The sequence below is a fragment of the Rhyacophila brunnea genome, unplaced genomic scaffold, assembly GCF_057557595.1.
Source record: "Rhyacophila brunnea isolate RB1 unplaced genomic scaffold, BYU_Rbru_1.0 scaffold_1, whole genome shotgun sequence".
NCBI classification, from domain to species: Eukaryota; Metazoa; Arthropoda; class Insecta; order Trichoptera; family Rhyacophilidae; genus Rhyacophila; species Rhyacophila brunnea.
The window spans coordinates 45,076,389-45,100,997 of record NW_028232751.1 but is presented as its reverse complement, the minus strand read 5'-3'; the positions used below and the strand labels follow the sequence as shown (position 1 = coordinate 45,100,997).

The 24,609-nt window shown below is 34.1% G+C and overlaps 1 protein-coding gene across 1 annotated transcript; it reads left to right on the top strand.

Annotated features, from left to right (window-relative positions):
- Positions 1-858: 858 nt before the first annotated feature.
- LOC147079840 (melatonin receptor pdcr-1-like) lies at positions 859-24,609 on the top strand. The gene is made up of 3 exons (XM_085945675.1): positions 859-988; positions 15,783-16,045; positions 23,826-24,609. Exons 1-3 carry the CDS (start codon positions 859-861, stop codon positions 24,417-24,419), a joined length of 987 nt encoding a protein of 328 aa, XP_085801801.1. The 3' UTR covers positions 24,420-24,609.

Sequence of the window (24,609 nt, the reverse complement as noted above, 5' to 3'; positions counted from 1 at the left end):
AGAATACTATTTTATGTAATAATAATACTTAATAAAAATACTTTATGCAGTCATCAAATATTTAAAATAAATATATAGGATAATAAGGATACAAAATTTTGTAGATAGTGTTTGTAAGTTTTTTTTTTTAATTAAATTAAACCTACTTAAACCATAACATAATATAATAGTAAAAAATATTCATTTATTTATAAAATAGGTATGTAAAATGATGTATGGTTTAATGGTTCATTTGATAGATACAAGAATATTTTTAATCGATTATAGTTTGATGTAAGCAGGGCTTAATGAATTTTATAAAACTAACCAACACCATCCGCATTATGTATTATAATTCGATGAAAACAAATAAATATGACTGAAACAGTGCGCACTATGTTTGTCGTATCGACCTTAGCATACCTAGACTATTATGGTTTGGTTTAGGCATGGTTTAATTGAATTTAAATAAACTAACCAACACCATATGCAAATTATATTCTTAGTACAATGAAAAGAAATACTTATGACTGACTGAATGTCGAATTTTAACAGCCTACCTCCACCCCTCGCCACTGGTATTTCCGATCCAATAACTGCTTTTCGAAAGTTATGAGATGAATAGTATTTTTCTGGGATCTTTTGTTTTATTTTCAATCCAATCACTTTCTTTAAATTACACTTAGTTGACAAAACATGTATTTTTGTACAAATCACAGGATCCCGGGATTGCACTCTTTAGTACACACATATATCTGCACTGCCGATTTTAATGTGGCACATATAACACCGAATAAAGCTGTCTTGTTTAACTGTCATACTATACGTATATATTGTAATTTATATAATGCATTTGTACGTGACAGGAACAGGTGAATGATGTCGGGCTTAGTAAGTGGACTAAATGCTGAACCGCAGGCCCTGGCGCAAGCGGTGGCCATATGCGTGGCTGGAGCATCCATCGTCATAGCAAACCTACTCATCATTGCGGCTTTCATCAATTTTAGGGGTAAGTATATTCTTATAACTAACTTATATTCATTAATATTACTTAGGCACGCATTGTGAGCAGTGGCATCCCTAGACAAAATGCCGCCACATTTTTTTTACTTACAGTAGGTACTTTTTATCATCCTTTCATGACTCCAATATCTAAGAAATGTGTTGTATGGACAGTGACGCCCCTAGATAAAATGCCGCCTCTGGGCAGCGCCAAAATGCCGCCCCATTTTTATACCGTATTTTTATCACCTGTGCACGTGTCGTTACTGGTCACTATGGACGTCAAAAGGCAACGTAAGTAAACTAGACATCGCGAACTCGACAAAAAAAAATACAGTCCTGTTAAACCTTTTATGTTACTTAATTAATATACTTACAGTGAACTGATTTTTTTAACGGAAAGATATTTTCGTTATTACTAAGTTTATGTAGCTATTTCTATATATACGAAATAATTCTCCTCGATTTGCCGCCCTTCGAGTAACTGCCGCCCCCAAGCGACACTCAATCTGCCTACCCCCACGGGACGTTACTGTGTATGGATACATTACTAACAAGATATATATCACTAAATCTAATTTAAATGCCATATCTGCTTCAATAAACAATATTGGGAGTCTACGATTTCAGATAGGTGTATTTAAAAATACGCCTGACAAATTCCAAAACTCGCGAGTAACTACCAAACATATTATTTGGATAAATTTTAAATTATGTAAGTATGTACCTACCTATAATTCGAATTTTATTTGCAAATCTGCACGTGAATTTGCTGTTCACCATGGACGTGACGTTCAAGGACAACGGAAGTAAACAAGACATCGCAAACCCCACAAAAAATAAAGTTCTGTTAAAACTTTTATGGTAGGTAATTAATACATTTTGTTTCCAACCAGTGAGCTGAATTTTTGATTGGAAATATATTTCCGTTATTACTACGTTTAGGTAGCTATTTCTTTACATAAATAATGATTCTCCTCGATTTGCCGCCCTTCGGGTAACTGCCGCCCCCGAGCGACGCTCAATCTGCCTACCCCCACGGGACGTCACTGATTGTGAGCTATCGACACGACCGTAAACACTGAACGAAGATTTTTCTATCATATGCGGCAACGCTTAAATAGCACTCTACTCGTATTATAATGGATTTGATTATTCTCCCACTGAATCTGAGTACCTAATGAGAAACATAGTATTTATGTGAACATTGGTTACATGTAAATTGTACGTAAAAAAATTCACTGTGGCACAGTTCGCCGTGAGCTTACTTATTTGAAAGAGATAACCGCATACTATACGGTCTCCAATTTTATTAGATTCAATATGAACATTAATTTAATTTTCATAGCTGATTTTGGCAAAATTCTTGAATTCAAGAATGACAACTTAACCTAACCTAACAAATAATCCAGTATATCGGCTATTTTCAAAATTTGTTTGCTGCTGGCTTTCTGTAAAGTGTAAAACGACAAGAACCGTGTTTTATTTAGACATGAATTTTATCTCAGTAGGTACTATACGACCCAAAGAGGTTGGACGGTCTTTAATATACGGCCATATATTTCCGATACAACATTTCACGGTGAAGTGTGATACGGCGCACTGCATACATACAAGTTTCCGGACACAGTAAACATTATTACCTATTTAATGTCAAAACAACTGGGGGTATTGATGCCAGATCGTAGTCGATCTAAATTCTAGTCCCCGGCAAGAACTACAATGCACATACATAATCCCTTTTGGCTCCCTGAATAATGTCTTTAAAAATGACCTCCCACTGTGCCTAAAGAACAAAGTGTTCAACCAGTGTGTGCTTCCCGTAATCACATATTATGCGTGGGATATATATACCCTAAGGAAAAGAGAGATCCAGAAACTTAGAATAGCATTGCGTGGCATGGAGCATAACGCGAAAGAGTTCGTTAAAAACCTCAAATGGAAATGGGCTGGACATATAAATAAATGGTGAAATGATATATCACAGTTAAAAAGAGCCATGAAGTCAGTTACATGAAAACTAAGAATTATTAGTAAATAAGTATCGCTCCATTTTTCAAACGGCTTTAAGAAAATACATATTTAAAGTTCATTAATGAACTATTTTTGAAAAAAGCTAGACTACCTACGAATGAAAATTCGATATTCGAGACAGTCGACTTTACTAACATGTGTTTATGTTTTATTCAGTGCCGTAGTGAGTTCGGTTCGTCAGAGAAACGTAATGCCATTAAAGTTGATCGGATTATTGAACAAAAAAAATGTCCGCCAAGCAGAAAAAGACAAACGATACGCCAACGGCTAAACTAAAGCAGCTAAGCGCGGATAAAGTTTTACGGAGTTAAGTAGGAACGTCAGTCATTTGTTTTTTGTATCCTGCATTGATCGACAATTTTGTAACGAAGTGTTAAAGAACTGTTGAATAATTGTTGCCATCAATCGCAGATTAGCTCCAGCAGGTATACAATTACATTTACAATATTAAAACTATCGACCGAAGGTACTTACTTGAAGGAAAGGCAAATATACACTGACAACAAATACAATAAAATTAACTCTAACTTATATAACACATCAATACAATAAAGTAGGTAAAAACTTTATCACCTATTTACCCATTAAGTCAATAAAACATATATAACAAACAAATTATGAATAAGTGTTTGTAAAAAAACCCCTACCTACCTTATCAATAATAATACACTCGATAAGCATAAGTATATAAATGTTCAAATAAACAATAATAATTACAAGATAAAAAGAACTTTTTATATACAACGTTTTTAAATTATCTGTTGAATCATATAAACTTGACTTAACTAGCTTAAACGATCATAGAATACTGAAATGTCATATTGACATTTCATTTTGATTTCAGTAGTAACGCACATATTATATATTAATAATTTTTTTGCTAGGACCATCCGCTTAGCAACCAATAATGCTGTCGAAATAACTTTTCATACAAAACAGAATTAACTGAATATGAATTCAATTCTACTTAAAGATGGCTAAAAGTATTTAAAAAAAAGATGCATTGGCATCGTGTTCTGATAAATATTTTAAAAGTTTCAAATGTCTAGCTAGTCGGGAAGTTAGTTAAAAATCGATTGCAAGATTTGTACCGGACAAAGAACCACCGGCCAAATTAGAATACGAGCTAAGAAAAACGTTGTAATAAAAATACTACACTAATGAGGTGTAAAATCGTCTATTTCAGATATTCTCGTTGAAATATTGGCACAAATAGGGTGCCCCTTTAAACTCGTTAAATTCTGTTTTTTTCTTGTCTACGAGAGATTAATCTATACTAATTCAAACATAGATCTCCCGAGAACACTGTATAAAGGCGTTCCTCAAGGAGGAATTTTAAGTCCGCTGTTTTACATTATATACGTTAGCCACATTGTTCGCAATATACCGAAAGCTATAACAGTATCCCAATTTGCAGACGATATATCTTTGTTCCTTAAAACTAAAGACCCCAATCAGGATAAAAATATAATGGAATGTGCACTAGAAACAATTAGAAATAATCTATTCAAACTGGGTTTGGATCTATCTCCGGAGAAAACGGTATTCGTACATTTCAACAAAAACAAAATACTGCCGGGAGAATTTCAAATTAAATTGAATGATATGATGATTAAATCAACTGAATCAGCCAAATTTCTAGGTATTTATTTTGACTTCAAGCTTTCTTTTGATAAACATGTCAATTACATTGCCCAGAAAGTCAATAGAGCCACCAACATTATAAAGTTCCTCAGAGGTACTTGGTGGGGATCACACCCTTCCACTCTAATAACTTTCTATAAAAGCTACATCAGATCCATAATGGACTATGGAAGCTATATTTACTTCCCAAAAAATAAAGGAGCAAAGCTACAGTTAGAACGACTACAGAACCAAGCTATCAGATTGGCTCTTGGCCTAAGAAAAAGTACACCTACTAACATACTACTTGCCGAAGCCAAGATAACATTACTAGAAGAAAGATCTAAATTTCTATGTAAAAACTTCTTGGTAAAATGTATGTCAAACCGTACTTCTAATACGAGATACAATGTCAACAGATTTCTACAAACAACTATAACGCGAGATCGTACTCCGAAGAGATTTCAAATTTTAAAAGAAAGTATCCAAGCTGTAAATTGTATTGATCATCTGATTTTAAAAAGAGACTTCTACAACTTTTTTAATTATACATATGAGGATATTATATATAACGTTTTAACTAATACAAAAATAGGAATGGAGCTATCGCACTCCGACTCTCCCGACTTATTATTCAAGTCCAAATTTAGCAATCAAAATGTAGTCCAAATTTTTACGGATGGAAGCAAAATTCCCGATTCACCTTCAGTAGGTGTAGCAGTGTTCTTCCCCCAATCCAACACGTCGGTTGCCAAAAGTGTCCACAGATTCACTTCCATCTATACAGCAGAGTGCTTAGCCTTATACGAAGCCACTAAAATTGCACTTAATTACAAAAATAAAAATATCAACATTTTCACTGACTCCTTAAGTCTGATTCACTCGCTCGAAAATCCAAATTTCAGCATCAAAACTAATGACTACATTCTTAATATTAGAACCAACATTTCCAAATTTAGCAATAGTAACGAACACGGTACAAATATACAGATATACTGGATTCCAGCACATAAAGGAATTAATGGCAATGAAATTGCGGATCAATTGGCAAAAAAATCTGTAAAATACCCATCAGAAAATATAAGAATTCCATACACAGATTTTAAAGCCCAGTTTAAACAAACAATGAGCGAAAATAACGGTAAATATTTAGAAAATCTTGGGAAAGAAAAGGGAACACACTACTATCAAAACTTTTATAGTAGATCTCCTAAAACTTGGTTTAGTAAACATTGTAAAATAAAGCGAGATGTAATAGTGACAATAGCTAGAAGCAGGTCAGGGCATTACAGTCTCAACGAATCATTGTACAAAATTAAAGTGGTAGATAGCCCTCAGTGTCAGTGTGGACATCCCACTCAAGATCTTAACCACATTGTCTGGCAATGTGATGCCTATGACCAGGAGAGAGAAGTGTTATTGAATAAGTTGGGGAAATGCAGGTTATACCCTCCTTTTACGATTAATTCGTTCCTGGCAAAACCAAATATTTCAGTTATGAAAATTGTACATGAATTTCTCCAAAAATGTAACGTAAATGTCTAGTGTATAGTGTAACAAAAATGTAATTCTGTATCATTAACAATGTAACTATTTATGCCTGTCGTTAAAAAAAAAATGTATGTATACTTTTGTAAACCATTGTAAAGCAGAATAGCCTTCCATTCAGAGAAGAGCTCAATTGCTTCCAAATAAAGAAAAAAAAAAAAAAAAAAATCGTCTATTCTGGGAACAATGGTGACGTACTACATTAATTACCTAGGACAACAGGTGTATAAAGATGGTAGTATGCATGACGAACGACGTTATTTCCAACGACCTCTCATTGTGTATTTGACCAGGGTAGTTGACCAATGTGTACGTGTCACAGATAAATTCAGAAATTTAGATTTACACAATGTGACATGGGGAGGTGTAATAAGTGTGGCTTTACACGTAACGACTGAAAAAAAAATCAAGTATGATGGAGGAAACGAGAGAATGTGATGTAATAAACCATGCCTAATGACTATGTGCTGGACACAAAGCTTGTTGACAGGAAGGGCACTGGATGAATGCAATGATGCAGTGATAGCTCGAGAGACATAATATGACCAAAAGTCCGCTCTAAGCTACGTTGGATTGATTAACTATCAAGGTTCAGTGGAATCGCGTGGCAGCGAAAAATCAGAAACCATAGACAAACCAAGAGTTAAAAACGTGGACTAAAACAAGCTGATGCTGATAATAATATAATATTATAACGGACACGTTGTTAATTATCTTAATTTTAATACACTATAGGTACAAGAAGACCTATAACAGTGGTGGCACGCGAATGTTTTATTTTGAAGAAAAAATATATACCTATAATGATAATAAATGACAGACCGCATTCAATAAACAATAGCAAGCAAACACTCTTCAAGAATAAGCATTATTATTAATTATATTATAATTGAATTGGTCGGTTCTTATGCTTTATGCGTAACATTTAATATTATCGCACTAATCTCATCAGGCGGCGAGAGAAGCCACGCCGCGAACCACTGATTTTGATCGTCAATACTTGAGACTACAGTAGCGAGAGAATGCCTCATCTGATCGGAGCAATTCTACTGCCAGTTTTTGCGTAAATAACCAAACTAAATACAGTAAAAAATAATTTAATTTCTACCCACAAAAATGGCTGTACCTAATAAGAAACAAAAATGTGGCTGAGCTTGTGTAATAATTCTGACTAGGGATTGCAAAACCGAATGAAAATATCAATACCGGTGTTTCGGTATTTCCTATTGAATACCGGTATTTTTCAATCAATAAATATGGCTATAAAAATCTCTTTAAAATATTAATATTCTACAGAAAAAATATCTAAATAGGTAGGTATACATAATATATTATACAAACCTTTAAAAATATGTCAAGATAAATAGTATGGTAGAGATTCTGATGTTTACAAAAAATACCTTGAATTTATTGATGATTTGAACTAAAATATTCCCTCAAGAAGACTAGTTCATCAAGATTGGATTCTGCTAGTCTTGATCTTATCTTCGTGCAAATTAGTCCAGATGCAGAGAAAGCCCTCTCAGACTCAACACTTGTTGGGCGTACAGTCATGTAATAATAAATTCTGTAAATACTTTCCACGAATCTTTTCCGTTTCAAAATATGATATTTCATCGCGAACTATTTTATAAATAATTACAAGAAAAAAAGAACTTTTTATATACCACGTTTTTAAATTTACTATTGAATCATATAAACTTGACAATTCTATGTATTAATAAAAACTTTTTTTGTACTTGATAGAAATACTGAATAAATATAGAATACTGAAATGTCATTTTGACATTTCATATTGATTTCCATAATAACACACGTATATATTAATAATTAAATTGCTAGGACCCCCTTAGTAACCAATAATAGTGTTTAACTTTTTACGAATTTTTTCCGAAATAACTTTCCATAAAAAACAGAATTAACTGAAAATGAATTCAATTCTGCCTAAAGATGGCTAAAAGTATTAAAATAATGCATTGTCGTCGTGTTCTGATATATTCTAAAAGTTTCAAATGTCTAGCTAGTCGGGAAGTTAGCTAAAACTCTTCAATCGTCCAATACAAATCTTGGACAAACAAGAAAAAATTTGTACTGGACAAACAAGAATACGAGCTAATAAAAACGTGGTAATATATTTAGTGGATTGTTTTCCTATTGTTTCACTTTTGATGGATTCGGTCATATATACCTAATACCGTCCTTTGCAGTTTATCATCCAATGAGAGGGAGCTAACCGGGTCAGGTGTAGTGACGTCTTCATATTCGTGTTCATCTTCATCAATGAAAAGTTCTTGATGAATGATCGCTTCAATAAATTTATATGAAGCTGTGTTCTAAGATGCGTATGTGCGCCACTGGTATTTCCGCTTAATGTTTTTATATGTTTATTGCACTTTTTAATTTTTCTGGCAATTTCTTTACCCTTGTCCCGTGAGAATATAACCAAAAGCAATGTATTTCACTTATGTATTCAATAAAATTTAAATTAAAAATTTTTCCGTTGTTATTATAAGCTACACTTTAGAAGGTAAACATTAAAAATCGGCACAGGCAAGTCCATATGAGTGTATAATATGAATGTTTGATTATTGATGATGAAATAATAAAATATTCACCACTAGGGCTGAGGTCACTAATCATTATTCAAACGAACAGTTACCTATTTATCCGCATTTTTAAATACACCAAAAAATACACACGTCAACTTTTACAACCGTGAACAACTGCCGTGAAATTATTTGGATACAATTTAAAAATAGGTAACTAGGTACCTACCTATAATGTTACTCGATTTCGCACATCGGCGCGTGTTCTGCAGGTCACCAAATAGGTCAAAGGTCACCGGAAATGAACTAGTCACAAAGCATAAACCGACAAAAGTGTACTACAGTCCAATAATTGCTGATTATTAATTAATTAATATATTTTGTTTCCAATTTCAATACCGAATATATCGATATTGTTTGTTCTTTAAAACCGGTATTTCGGTATCGAAAAATACTGGGATACCGGTATTGCAATCCCTAATTCTGACAGACAGTTTAAAAATTGGTGGACCGACATGTAGGATGACCCGGTAACTGGAGAAGTGTGGAGAGAGACCGGAGTGAGTGGAGATCGGTTGTGGAGGAGGCCAAATCCCACCCCGGGATGTAGCGCCGCGGAAGAAGAAGAAGAGGACCTGAATGGCGTAACTGAAAAAGTGTTAAATCTATAATATGCGTGCTATGTTTTGTAAGTGATATCTAGAATATCATCATTTTTTAATAGAATTCTTTAAAACCATTTTTTTTTCTCCGTGAAAAGTTTTTCGGCATGTCATATAATAATGAGCCAAATAATATTTGGGAAATTTTGGCACGCGTGCGTAAAAAGGTTCGCCAACCCTGACCTATGACAAGAATTTTATATCATCATCAACCGGGGTTGATCTCCTGCTTTAGCTCATCATACTCTCTAGTTCTTAACTACCACGTACTTCCAGGCTCGAAATGAACCGGAGCGTACCAGAGCGCCATTTCAGTTCATAAAATCCCCAAAATATTGCTCCGTCTCTTGAAAAAAATTATTTGTATATTTTATAATAATTTATTCGCGCTATAAAATACATATAAAATTAATTAACTACTTATGTTGATATGTTCGTAAAATTATCAAGCGCTCCGGTTCGTAAAATTTTCCATTTCGAGCACTGCATACTTCCAATAAGCTCGGTGAAAGTGAATTTTGGAAGGACCTCTGATCATTTAGTGTATTTGTCCAGCGGATATTCAATCGTTGCTCGGTTTGTTGATCTCTATCACGGTATCACATAAAAACAAAGCACTAGTGATCGAGAAGAGTGGAAGTAACTAAAGAAGGCTTTCATCCACAAATGTATCAACCCCGGCTGATGATAACGATGATGATGATATTGTATATTAGCATAATTTCAATATAAAGACTTTTTGTTCATAATATTATTAGTGCGATACTTGATGTGTAATTTATTATTTATCTATAAAACTACTACATTTTTAAAAATAATATAATTTATTGATTAATGATTCCATAATATCGCTTTAACTAACATCAAATTAATTACAAAATGTACGTTGCGAAAGCTCTGCGGGCGAACTATTCACAAATCCACGTGGTGTTAAATTTCCATTCATAAATAACAGTTTGCACGTGAAATTTTCCAGCTGATCCCAACATCCCTTGGTGACGTCATAACGGAAGTACTACGTTTGTCAGATTTGTGAATAAACTTCGCTACGATACGATGACCTGTTTTCGATTTCCCTTTGTTAGTTACTCACCGTTTCCTGCAACGAAGTATTACGTACTCAGGTTGATTCATTTTCATCTGTGACCTATAGTGAATTAAACGATGTTACTTTTTTACGAGCGCTCGTACAGTGGTAGATTTAGTATTTTATTGTACCCTCATGGCTGAGCGTCGTGACCACCGAATTTTGCCATCCTTTGGGCGACCAAGACTTTCCATTTCTCTCGATCTTCCGTTTCTCTCAGGGCAGAATGAATGGTGTCCCTAGTCAGCTCTTTCACTTGGCCGCTGCAGTGCGCCGACGCTCTTCCTCTGCTTCGCCTTCCCTGGAGGCCAACCAAAATCTTCAGTCTCTCCAGGTTGTTCGGTCCGCGCCGGACAATATGTCCAAAAAACTGCGGAATGGGTGTCAGACATAATTATTATTGTCGAGAGCCGTTCCTTTATCTGTAGTCTCTGGACGATTGACTGGTTCGTCCTGTGTTCTGTCATCTTTAAGGCATCAGTTGCCTTCCGCTCCCTTGCCTTCAGGGTCTAGGACTCGATTCCGTATAAAAATATGAAGAACACTAATGTTTGCACAGGCATCTTTAGTAAATAGGTACTTTAACGTTGGTTAAATGTCATACTTTGATTTTCTGTACTCAATAGTTTGCACTACTCAGAATGATCACGGATGCTCTTAGAGCATACTTCTATAACAAATATATCAACTAATCCTCATTTTACCACGTTTTTCTTAGCTCGTATTCTTGTTTGTCCGGTGGTTGTTTATCCAGTACAAATTTTGCAATCGATTTTTAACTAACCTCCCGACTAGCTATAAATTTGAAACTTTTAGAATATATCAGAACACGATGCCAATACAAGCCATCTTTAAGTAGAATTGAATTCATTTTCAGTTAATTCTGTTTTGTATGAAAATAATCCGTAATCTAATCCACTATTATTGGTAGCTAAGGGGGTGGTCCTAGCAACTAAAATATTAACATATACGTGCGTTACTATGGAAATCAAAATGATATTTCAGTATTCTATATTTGTTTGTTGCAAAATAGCAAAAAAAATGATTTGTTGACAACTGCCTTATTATTTGTCCTTTATTATTAATACATAGAATTGTCAAGTACCTATATATGATTTAACAGAAAATTTAAAAACGTGGTATATAAAAAGTTCTTTTTATCTTGTAATTATTTCTGCAATCTGTTACGTTTTAAAATACAATGAGTTATAATAGTTGATATTTGAGACTATAGTACCTAATAGATTCTTTGGTTTCCACCGCGTGTACTCCTTCCTTCTTTTTTCGACGTTTCCGGCTCGTTGCATTTCCATTATCAAGAGATATGTGTTGTGTTAATATTACCTATTGTATAGAGTAATAGATTTTTGGATTGTCACCGCGTGCTCTTCCCCTTTCTTTCCTCGACGTTTTGACTCGTTGCAGAGACTATTCTCAAAAGATAATTTATTGAAGTGGCGGAAGCCATGACGTTTTTGACGTAGCCCATTGTCTCTATTAATAGTATCAGGGTTTCTATGAATTTTCACTACCTTCTTTACTAACCGTAAAACATAACCTTTATTCCAACCCAATAATCAAAAAGCATATTAGATCAGTAAAATCTAATATTCGATCTGGTATTTCTGGCAGCGTTTTTGTTGACAGAGCTAGCATTTTTGAATAGCCGCCTGGCTTGCGAAATTTCCATCAAGCGTATGGCGTTACATCTAGCGTTTTTCGACACCGAAAATAGTTTGAAACTTCTTATAATATAGCAAGAATATTACACCAGATTTGCTTGACTTTCAACATGCTGATCTTATGTACTGTATGTTTTATCACTAGGAAAAAATTCCAGGTGGCAGTACCACCTGTCAAAATTCTTGTCGATGTGTTCAGTGTGTTCAATGCTCAGACAGATATGGATTATGTATATGTATGCGTTCATGTGTCTTGCGCTGTGTTACATACAGATGAATCAAGATAAATATATACCTACCTATACGAATACATATCATATAATTAATACATTGTTCTTGTAAAAACGATGTATATAATATTGTGACATTATTTTGAAACGTTAGTTTCTAGACGCTTTTTTCAATTTTGAAAAAATCTGGTTTTTTATTTTGCTATATAGATGTTTTTTTTTCACCTATCTGGCATATTTTTGTGAATGACAGTTGACAACACTGATCTCTGGTCCTCGCAACTGACACAGTGCACTATCAGCCTCTTTACTCGGAGCAAGGCGTTGCTCTTAGCTAAAAATATCGCATATTATATACACCTTATGCCCTTATGGTAGGTAATATTCAATACGTTTTGACACCTACAATGATGCCTATACGTCGAAAAAAGAAAGAGGAAGAACACGAAGTGACATCTCAAAAATCTATCTCGATAACAAACTACTGTGAAAATATCAAAAAAATATAATTTCATAAAAATGTGAAAATAAAATTTTAAAATATATAATTACTGAAATAATTATTATCCACATAATAATAATTTTATTCAACTGTAAATACATGAATATTAATTGTTTGCACGCAATTAAAATAAACAATACTGTACTGTAATAGCAATCCGACGCAGTTTGAACCAGAAAGCAAACTCATTTATTGTTAATTACACTCAGTTATATTAAATTTCAAAGTCTGAATAATTCAGGCTTTCAAACGAATTTCGCTTAAAGCGAAAGCTTGTTTTGTAATATACTATTATGGTATTCACTGCATGCCTTGCAGTAACTAATATTAACGTAGCTTTACGGTGACTAACTAACTACAACGTGGAGCTTACAGTTAAATCCCTCTTATGACACGGGAGTTTCGTCGAGTCGGCAATTCATATTAAAAAGCTCAACAGAGAAAATGTATGTTTTGCTAATTATGTCATGTGAATTAAAGTGCACGTGACATATAAAAAATATACATTAGCCTAATATTAGGAAATGTTTTCATATCATAATTTTTTGTGAAAAGGATTCAAACAAGTAACTGATTATATGAAATATATTTTATTTCTAAAATTGGATTGCATTCAATAAAATAAACAATATAAGTACTTACATAAAATGTTATTATCAATTTCATGTTAATCAGTGGTTAGGGGTGGAGGTAGGCTGTTATGATTCAATATAAATACTACTACTTCGATCCTTAGAGGATCATATTATGGGCCTCCACAGAATAGAGGTTGTTTAAACAGATTTTGTTTTTACGAGAAATGGATGTTAGCCACTAACTCAACCTATTATGTCCATACTCTGGGTCCAAAGACGTATTGAAAAACAATATCTGATTTTTTTGTCAGCGACGGGATTCGAACCCGAGACCCACGTCATAATATTTATTGGTAATTAAATAACTTATTTGTTTTTGTCGAATTGAAAATACATAGTGCTGATGGTGTTGGTTGGTTTTTTAAATTTCATTAAACCCTGCCTAAGCCAAACTATAATCGAAAAAAAATATTCTTCTATCTATAAATATCTAATATTATGTATGGTTTAATGGCATACTGTTAGATATTTTATAGATAAAGGAATATTTTTGACTATTATCTACTATTATTATAGTTTGGATTAGGCAAGGTTTAATTTTTAAAAACTAAAACACACTACCAGAATCAAATACGTATTTGACTGACAAAGTTTAGTGTGCACTATTTATGTCGGATCTTAAAAGCATTTCTCCACTCTTCGTCACTGATATTAATATATTATTTACAAAAAATCCAAAGAGATAAATGCAGTCAGTTGTTATTGGACGGCGTCGTCGATATAAAGAAGATTCTCTGTTTAATGCGAGATGTTAATCATGTTTTTTTATGTTTTTTTCTTTAAATACTGAAATATTTCACAGCTCCCTGGCAGGAGGTCCAGGGTATTGTTTTAGACCACCTAAGACTTTTTTCCGTGAGCGGTCCTGATCGTCTCGCATATTTGGATCCATAACACGACCTTCATAGTATTAGTTACTTCCTCTATAATGTATCGTATCGCTACTGTAGAACACACTGGGTAAGCCAGTTCCTGACCGGCCATGGTGGCTTTGCTACCAAACTACGCGGTTTTCGTTTAATAGGACATGGGCCGGAATGCACATGCGGGCACGACCATCCAGTGACGTCCCGTGGGGTAGGCAGATTGAACGTCGCTTGGGGGCGGCAGTTACTCGAAGGGCGGCAAATCGAGGAGAATCTTTTGGTATATCGCTCATGAGAAAGCAATACCTCGTATGCTACATGACACTTTTTGTGGATGAGATGAAAAAATATCTATATTCTCTATGATTCCATCAAATTTATCACATACTTTTCGTATTCTACTATTATTCTTAATAGTGATATACAAAAATGAAGAATTTTTATGCCTTGATAATGACTAGAAAGAGTTTTCTTCATCTCGTGTTTTGTGGCATACGAGATATTGTTTTCTCATGAGCGATATATAGAAATAGCTACCTAAACTGAGTACTATAACGAAAATATCTTTCATTTAAAAAAAATCAGCTCACTGGTTGGAAAAAAATGCATTAATTAACGTAAAACGTTTAACAGGGCTGTATTTCTTTTGTCGGGTTCGTGATGTCTAGTTTACTTCCGTTTCCCTTCGACGTCCTTGGTGACCAGAAACGACACGAGCACTGATGATAAAAAATATTGTATACAAAAATGGGGCGGCATTATGGCGCTGCCCAGGGGCGGCATTTTGTCTAGGGACGTCACTGCGACCATCAAGACGCTGAACACATCCTCTGGGACAGCCCGCTGATGGGATTCGATCGAGCGGAGCTGTTTGCCAGGGACACGTCGACTTTCAACTTTATTATCAATCAAGGCCAACTTTAAGGCATTTGAAAAATTTGCCGCGTCATATGGAGGATAGAATAATTCCGATACCTCCCCTCCGTATATATTCATCACTTTCAACTGCCGACTCTTCTGTTTCGGCAGAGTTTCAGTACACGGGTACAAAGGACACTTCATGTCATTAAAGATAAATGAAGAGAGAGCAAGTCAAGATTTTATTTTCTAAATTCTTTCTTTAAGTACCAAGGTAGATGGTTGCTACACAAGTCACGTGCAGCTTAGTTTCGGGACAAGGAAATGTGGCACTAAAATCTTTTCATTCTGATACGTTTATAGCGTGATGGAAGGTGGCCGTGCACAAAATCGCTGCTGCATATACATGACGAGTGGAGAAAGGGTTTTAAAGTTGTTCCGAGAGTGTTCCATGGAGAAACCTAAGTTTTAATGCAGAACAGTGAAGACTTGGCAGCATGTATACTAAAAAATATTGTTTACGTTCAGTTCTAGGTCTTGGAAACGAAGTGATTAATTACTACCTCCTGTCGCTGGCGTCGGCTGATCTCCTGTGCGGTGCCCTGGTAGTGCCGCTGTCAGCGTATCCAGCTCTTACCGGAAGATGGCCTTATGGAGATATCCTTTGTCGTATGGTCGGTTACCTAGAGGTCACATTATGGGCCGTGTCGGTCTACACGTTCATGTGGATTTCAGTGGATCGGTATTTGGCAGTAAGAAAACCCCTGCGATATGAAACGGTAGGTGTGAGTGTAAGTTAACTATTGACATACCTTCTTCTACTATTAATGTTTAGATTAGTCGTTGGCTGTGAGGTTTTTGTAGCGGTATTCAGACCTTCGTTTACTTTAAGCGTGTCATCCATATTTTTATTTGATGTTTTGGGCCTAGCCGATAGCCCATTAGAGCTCTAGTTGGACACGGAAGGGAATGGGACGATTTGGCACCGCGAACTGGCCTCCGCCGATTGGCCTCCGGTAATTGGCCGCCGGTACAATCGGACGCCGGCCCAATTGGACGCCGACCCAATTCGACGCCGACCCAATTGACCTCCGGGAGGATTGGACGCCGCACAGTTGAATTAAATGCGCAAAGGAATAGACGTACGTTACGATTTGTTGGAGTAAATAAGCAAGTCAGTTTAATATGCTTCTATCTTCTCAGTAGTTGTACCTTATACATTTTGCGCTTGACACATTTTTAATATAGATTGAGAATAATTATTATGCCTTATGATGTTTATTAAAAGAAAATAATTCTTCCCTCACTAAAACTTAAATATGTGAATAATCAATTAATTTATTGTCTATACATGGGTACTTATTTATATTTACAACAAATATTAAAAATAATGTTAGATGTTAGAATGAAAATTACATTATATTTCAGCGTTTTATCGACTTAATATTATAATAAAGCTTAAACATGTAAGTATATTATTATTCATAAATGCGTATTTTAAGATAGTATGAAATTACAAACAAAATATTAAGTAAGTTATCTGCTAAGTATAAATGTTTCAGTAGTTTGATTGATAAATTACTTAGGTACTGGGTGCTGGACGAAATCCCGAAAGCCGGAATCCCGAATTCTGAAATCCCGAATGGCCGAAATCCCGAAAAATAAAAAAAATACAAACATCAATAATTGCGCAATTTTTGCAAGAGACACAAAACCCATTTTTTGTGGAAATATAAAAAATATGTAAAATACAAACATCAATAATTGCTCAATCGTGAATTGCGCAATTATTGCAAGAGACACAAAATCCATTCGTTCTACAAAATGGTCTCTCCTGAAATTATTGCGCTCACGATTGCGCAATTATTGATGTTTGTATTTTACATTTTTTTATATTTCCACAAAAAATGGGTTTTTGTCTCTCTTGCAAAAATTGCGCATTTATTGATGTTTGTATTTTTTTATTTTTCGGGATTTCGGCCATTCGGGATTTCAGAATTCGGGATTTTGGCCTTCAGGATTTCGTCCAGCACCCAGTACCTAAGTAATTTATCAATCAAACTACTGAAACATTTATACTTAGCAGATAACTCACTTAATATTTTGTTTGTAATTTCATACTATCTTAAAATACGCATTTATGCATAATAATATACTTACATGTTTAAGCTTTATTATAATATTATTAAGTCGATAAAACGCTGAAATATAATGTAATTTTCATTCTAACATCTAACATTATTTTTAATATTTGTTGTAAATATAAATAAGTACCCATGTATAGACAATAAATTAATTGATTATGCACATATTTAAGTTTTAGCGAGGTAAGAATTATTTTCTTTTAACAAACATCATAAGGCATAATAATTATTCTCAATCTATATTAAAAATGTGTCAAGCGCAAAATGTATAAGGTACAACCACTGAGAAGATAGAAGCATATTAAACTGACTTGCTTATTTACTCCAACAAATTGTAACGTACGTCTATTCCTTTGCGCATTTAATTCAACTGTGCGGCGTCCAATCCTCCCGGAGGTCAATTGGGTCGGCGTCGAATTGGGTCGGCGTCCAATTGGGCCGGCGTCCGATTGTACCGGCGGCCAATTACTGGAGGCCAATCGGCGGAGGCCAGTTCGCGGTGCCAAATCGTCCTAGACCCGACACGGAATGTGATTTACGTAGTAATCACTCAAACTACATAAACCGTTACAAAAACCACACTAATCATCGTTGTATTATACTTGGATGAGACGAAAATTATAATAACTAAAAATTTAGCCATAGGAAAATAAAGAAGCAAACTGCATACATTTCTTTTGCATATAGTGACCAACCACCCTTGGAGAAAATACCATCATAATAATATTATTAGTAATTTATAAGTTTTATAACGTTATAAATAACCATCTACAATCCAATTAGTAACGTTTGCGTTCGAATCTTAATTAATTAATTAAATTCACATATTATTTTTTTAAATCCAATACGAGCATCTGGATCCAAGTCATTAATTATGGGGACCACCCTTCTTCATCCCCATCCCACGGACATAATGGACTCAGCAAAGATTTTACAAGTGGTAGGTATGTAGTCATCCTAACAGTATGGGAAGTCAACTACCTACCTACCTACCAAATTTTGTTTTATTTTGGTCAGTGGTAGAAAATTATTGTGACCTAACCTAATAATTAATTGAGATATCAATATCATTTTAATCTAATAATATTAAATAAACAATATAAAAATGTTGACAACCGCTAGTGGGTAGGTACTATATTATGCAAAAGCAATACGTTCGTTTTTCGAATCAATGTAGTGGGCCCAGGGTTTCCCAAACTTTCGCTGCGATGGAACACTTCGAATATCCTAAAATTTTAACGAAACGATTTGTTTTTTCGTAGGTTCGGTAAATAAAACATAATTAATCAATATATTAAAAAAAAAATTTTTGTTTTGTAATTATTTTTAAAACATAGCACAACAATATACCTCAGTGAATAACGTTCTTAATGACTTCAACGAGTTCTTGAATTATTGCAAATTCTCTTATATCAGGGAACACATAACAATTATTATTGGGAACTTAACTATCTAACGGGTGTGGAGTAACAGGCAACCGATCTCGGGTATAAAAGAATATGGGATAAACTTATACACGTATCAAGAATACGTCATTCTAAGCATGTCCTTCGTTCTGACAACTACTCTCAGTTTATGCACTGACGCTCATTCAATATTGGTGCATTTGAAAGTTGCAACAGACACGATTTCACATATATAATGTGTGTTTTATTTTTGTAGGAAACTCACACATTCAAAACCATGCTTCAAAATGTAGTGTATAACCTATCTGAATTATATTTATTAATCTGTTCTGTGGGTACAATATTAGAAAGTTGAATTCTTATTTATATGGTGTAGCGTCGAGCCTGTTCCTGGACTTTGACATCATTGCAGCATAATAAGAAAATCCTGCTTCGCATAAATACATAAGTAAGTTGTACTAGACGGAATTTAAACAATATTAGCTTGTTTTTACATACTCGGGTACAATTCTGATAAATTCGCGGAACACCCATTCACGTTCTGCGGAACATAATTTGGGAAACCCTGAGTGAGTAGACCACTGGTAAACTTCGTCATTATTATGTCAACATAACCAATACTATATACCCACATTAACACCTTAAAATTTCAATACAATACTGATGCAGTGTTCTACAAATAAAATTTGATTGGTGAAACATAGTAATAATGTTATATGCTTTTTCGAGAATTTATATGACGTTTTATTGGCAGTTTGAATGTCACGACTGACATCTTCGATTATAAGCCAAAGCCTTACGATAGGCGACATGCGAATGCATTGTGTTTAGCATGCCAGTGGCATGGTATACATTTCGTCTCATCAACGCGTAATACAACAATGAATTTAGTGTTGTCGTATCTATAGTTTTGTTAGGAGAGTAAAAGTTTCATACAAAGTATCGACATACCTAAACGTCGCAGTCGATTTAGGATTTATTAGGTACTTAAAATACGCTAACCTAGTAGAGATCGATACCTTTCTTTCGTTATGATACCGGTATCGACCTTTTTTTGTCAATATCGTATCATAATATTATGATACGTTCCTCAGTATTAATTGTAACTTAGATTGATAAAATTAGCGTTTTTTACCCCCGGGAAACGGTAATGAACTCATTATACCTTTTTTAAGCTTCGGTTAATATAGTAGTTTTCATTCGCGTTTAAAAGAAAACTCAGCGTATCTTATTTTGCGAAGCACTCCAAGCTCATTATTTTTAATAGAAGTTTATTTAGGAAGAGTTGAAAGCTTTGCAAAAAGCTCGTTAATTACAACACTAGATAATAATTTATATTACCACATGAAAATAATGAGATACGGTGTAAAACTATAAAGCTTAGAATAAAAATAGACGAAAAACTTTATAAATACATTCGTTTTAATTACCCTTGTTAGTAAATAATTAAAGTTTCTATTTAAAATTGGTATTTTACTTTTTCCCCTGCTAGTTGAAAGAATAGTTTCGAATTAATACAATTATGTTCGTTGGTGTGATACGTTGCGTTGCTACGTATTCCGCAGAACTTAACTATTTCGCCGATACAATGACACCCCGACAAAAGCGCTCCGACATTGCCGCCCAGACATTACCGCCCAGATATTACCGCCCAGATATTACCGCCCAGACATTGCCGCCAAACAAAATGCGCCCGTACCAGTGCTCATCAATACCACCCGGACAAATCCGCCTGGACAAAACCGCCCGCAAATAAGTATATAAAACAAGTGCTTTCTTGGTTTTTCGAATTGCATATCGATATAAATATCGATAATCAGTATAATTTGAGATTTAATCTGTTGCAGCTGTTAGTAGAGTAATAGCTTAAAATCGTCAGCTTTTAACACTTAGTTATTGCCTTTGTATGAAAGTATTTCTAATTGAAAATATTTTTAAGAAGGTGATACACCCCTGGGGCGTTGGTTCTCCACTAATGTCCACCATGGAACAATTGCAAGACCTAAACATGTAACCTCATCGAAAGCCACTTGGGTAAACAAACCGTATGCCCAAATTCCTTAATTAGTTGAAATGATTATTTTCAGGAAAGCCCTACTACCTAAGGAGTATGTATATGTGTATAACGTCATACGTTACATTTTAGAGGAGAGGGTCATAGATATAAGTTGTATGTATTAAGGATAATATTAGGTATAATTAGCACATGACGCATTTCAGTTGCGATTCAAAAATAATCGGTTGTAAATTGCGGAGTGCGGACAGTCGTCACCAATCCACCATCGGGAGCAGTCCGGAACTCTCCTCGAAAACGTAAACCACTACTCCACGTGGCGGCCCTTTTCGTTTCATATAATTGACCGTGTTCAATAAAACCAAAGTATTTCAACGGAAATAATTATGGGATAATTAAAAACAAATCCTTAATAATAATTCGGTAGTGCCTAATTATAATTCTGACTCTCCGATCGCAAAAAGCCTTTTTTACTATTTTGAGGTCTTATACGGGCAATTAACCAACAAGGAACAATACAGAAATACGCTAATGCACAAAAATCGCCTCTTTTATTTTACTACCTATTGTCATATTGTATTATCCACTCCAAGTCTAAGAACAATCTAAATTATAATTTCTATTTTTTAACTTTAAAAGACTTTAGCAACCCCACAACTGAGCTAGTTATTTATGGTGGTGTGTTAAAGGTTAACTATTGAAATTTAATTAAAAAAAATAATATACTTATCTTTATTTGTATGTTTTTTTTATTTGTGTATATATCTAAAATATTATGTAAAAATAAAAAAATGTCTCTTTTCTAAATTATTTTGGCGACAATGTCTGCGCGGCAATGTCTGGGCGGTAATGTCCGGGCGGTTTTGTCAAAAGAAACTGTTATTGCAACATCTATTCTATATAGTAATTTACTTAGTTTTATATTAATAGCAAAGAAAAAATAAATAAACTCTATTTAACGACAAATCGTTGAAATTAAAACACCCATAAAATGATTAAATTTGGCAGTTTACTTCAAAACGAACAACGAAGTAAAATTTGTAATAAATTCATCGTTTACTTTATACATAAAACAAGCGTGATATTTTTACTCTCCTATTTAGACATTGGCGGTCTTATGAGTATGTATGTATAAATATTATCCACCTAGAATGCAGTATAAATTAACACCATGACTTTCTTATAGCAATGAAGAAGAATAAGTACCTACCCGCCCCTTTTTCTTTAGATTGAGCTTTTAGTTTATGGATCTACTTTAAGAAAAAATGTTTTATTTTTATTGAAAACGAGACCGCCAATTTGATAGTTATTTTGATTTTTAATTGTTTCATATAATGCCTCTAAAAAAATAATATAATATTATATAATTTTCGTACATGATATTAATATTGTAATTTAAAAATGATTTTCATTTCATTCTTTTGTTTTCTTCTCTTACAATATTCATACATGTTTATACAATATTAATAAGTAATGGTTTATTTAAAGAGGCTATTATGAAATAATGACTATTTTCACTGTAGTGGTAGTATTAGATTTAGGTATAGACTATGTACATTAACTAGACTAGTATTTAGGGCACTTTTATCAATTATATAAGTCGTATGGTATTCAAAATAATTTACATTACAATTACATAATATCTTACCCAATGTAGCCAGTGAGAAATTTAAATCTTTAGTAGTAGGTACGTATTGTTATGATTAATGGGCCATGAAAATATATTTAGTAAAAATTACGAATGTGGGCAATTAGTTACGGGTACCAACTCCAAATGTAAAATAATTCCATGTAGATAGGTGTATAAACAATTGATATGAATAGGTTTTATTGTAGGGACATTGCAAGAGTAATATATTATACTAGTCTCGTAGCGTTTCTTAGTTTGATTTGTCTCATCAAATTTGTGCCATGCTAATTTGTAAAAATGGTTGTTTATTTAGAATCACCGCTCGAAATCACCATATTATTAATATAAAGTATCCACACATTCATATTAACAAAAAGATGTGGGTATTTATTCATTGATTTTACTCATAATTTTAATTTAAAGTGATTTTTGAGTTTAAAGTTTTTCACATCACATATTATGGGATTTATTTTGATTTGTGTGTGTCAATGGATACAAAAACCGTAGCTTAAAAATATATAGCATATGAATAATATTAATACTATCGACCGAGGGTACTTGATGGAATTTGAATTTAAATTTTAATGGATTTAAGTGTTGTACTATTCCATTTGAGTCGTTTTTGCGACCCGTGTACGGAATATTACAACAATTAAATCCATTAGAATATGAATAATAATATTATGATGTACTTATTTATCGATTTAAAAATGTATTAAAAATATTCATAATATGTAAGTGTCTTATTTAATAAATCTTATTTAATGATGAAAAATATATAAGAAAGACTAATCCATAATATATTACTTCATTATTTATTAATATTAACTTTATCTACAATATTTAATATGAATTACTTCCTTCAGTGTACTGTCCTCAACTTGTATAATAAATGTTCAACATATTATATTCAGACATGTCTTCCGACATAAATTCAAATATAGAGTCGGTTAATACTGGCAGTCGGAAATGAATATTCATATCTTTTGGTCTAAATATTGAATTTGCACTTAAATAAAATTTACATTTACAGACAGCAAAGCAAGTTAAATTACGACTATATAAATGGATTCATTTAACAGGGGTTATATTAAAACAGCCATTATATAATATTGGCCTTATTTTGTTTTAGTATCTGCTATTTATTTAATGTGGGATTCATTGATAAACTACTTATCTACAGTTATGTGTCATACAAAGTTAGATTTATATTATATCTTCAATGTTAGACTAAATTTTATTATATCGTGAGGCCAATGTAAATGAAATAAAGGACGCGGTCGCGTGATCACACGACAGTTTTATAGCCAGGGAGCGTGGTGAGTGTATATTATAAACATGTCCTTGATTTTTAAAAGCGCGAATGAACATTTCCAGGTGCAGACACGCACACGCTGCCAGTGCTGGATGGTGTTCACGTGGGTGTCAGCCTCCATGCTATGCTGCCCACCCCTGCTGGGCTTCACAGAGCCACTCTTCGACAATGACTCCTTCATCTGCATGCTGGACTGGGGTAACATGGCCGCGTACACTGTCACCTTGGCTATATTAGTCCTGGGACCCAGTGTCATATCGATTGTGTACAATTACCTGTACATATTTTCAATGATGCGACTGATTAGAAGTGGAGCACCTATTCACGATAAGGAGTACGCTACAGCGCTAGCGGAAAATCTTGCTAACCCGAGTCACATTACTAGCTTTGCGCTTGTAGCGTCGTTTTGGCTGAGCTGGGCTCCGTACGCGGGTGTCAGACTATATGAATACTTCCTGGGATATGAGCTACAAGCTCCGCTATTGCACTTTGGAGCCGTTTGGATAGGAATAATGAATTCGCTATGGAAGCTGTTTATCTTATTGGCGCTGAGTCCACAATTTCGGCTGGCCTTGAGGCTTCTCTGTTTGACAGTTTGCTGCAGGAATAAGGCTCGTCTCCAGGCCGAATTGGCGGGTCTTGACGCTGATGATTGACTTGACGCGCCGAACGTTTGCAAACGTTTTAAAGGGTTTCCGAGAAAAGTTACGAATATGTTTTATATTCAAAGCAAATTATGTTTTTCATCAAATAAACAAATTTAAAGTGATCCAGTATTCAACAAGTTCATCAATGATTGCAGAAATTAATCATCAATACAGAAAACACAATTTAAAGACATTTTTG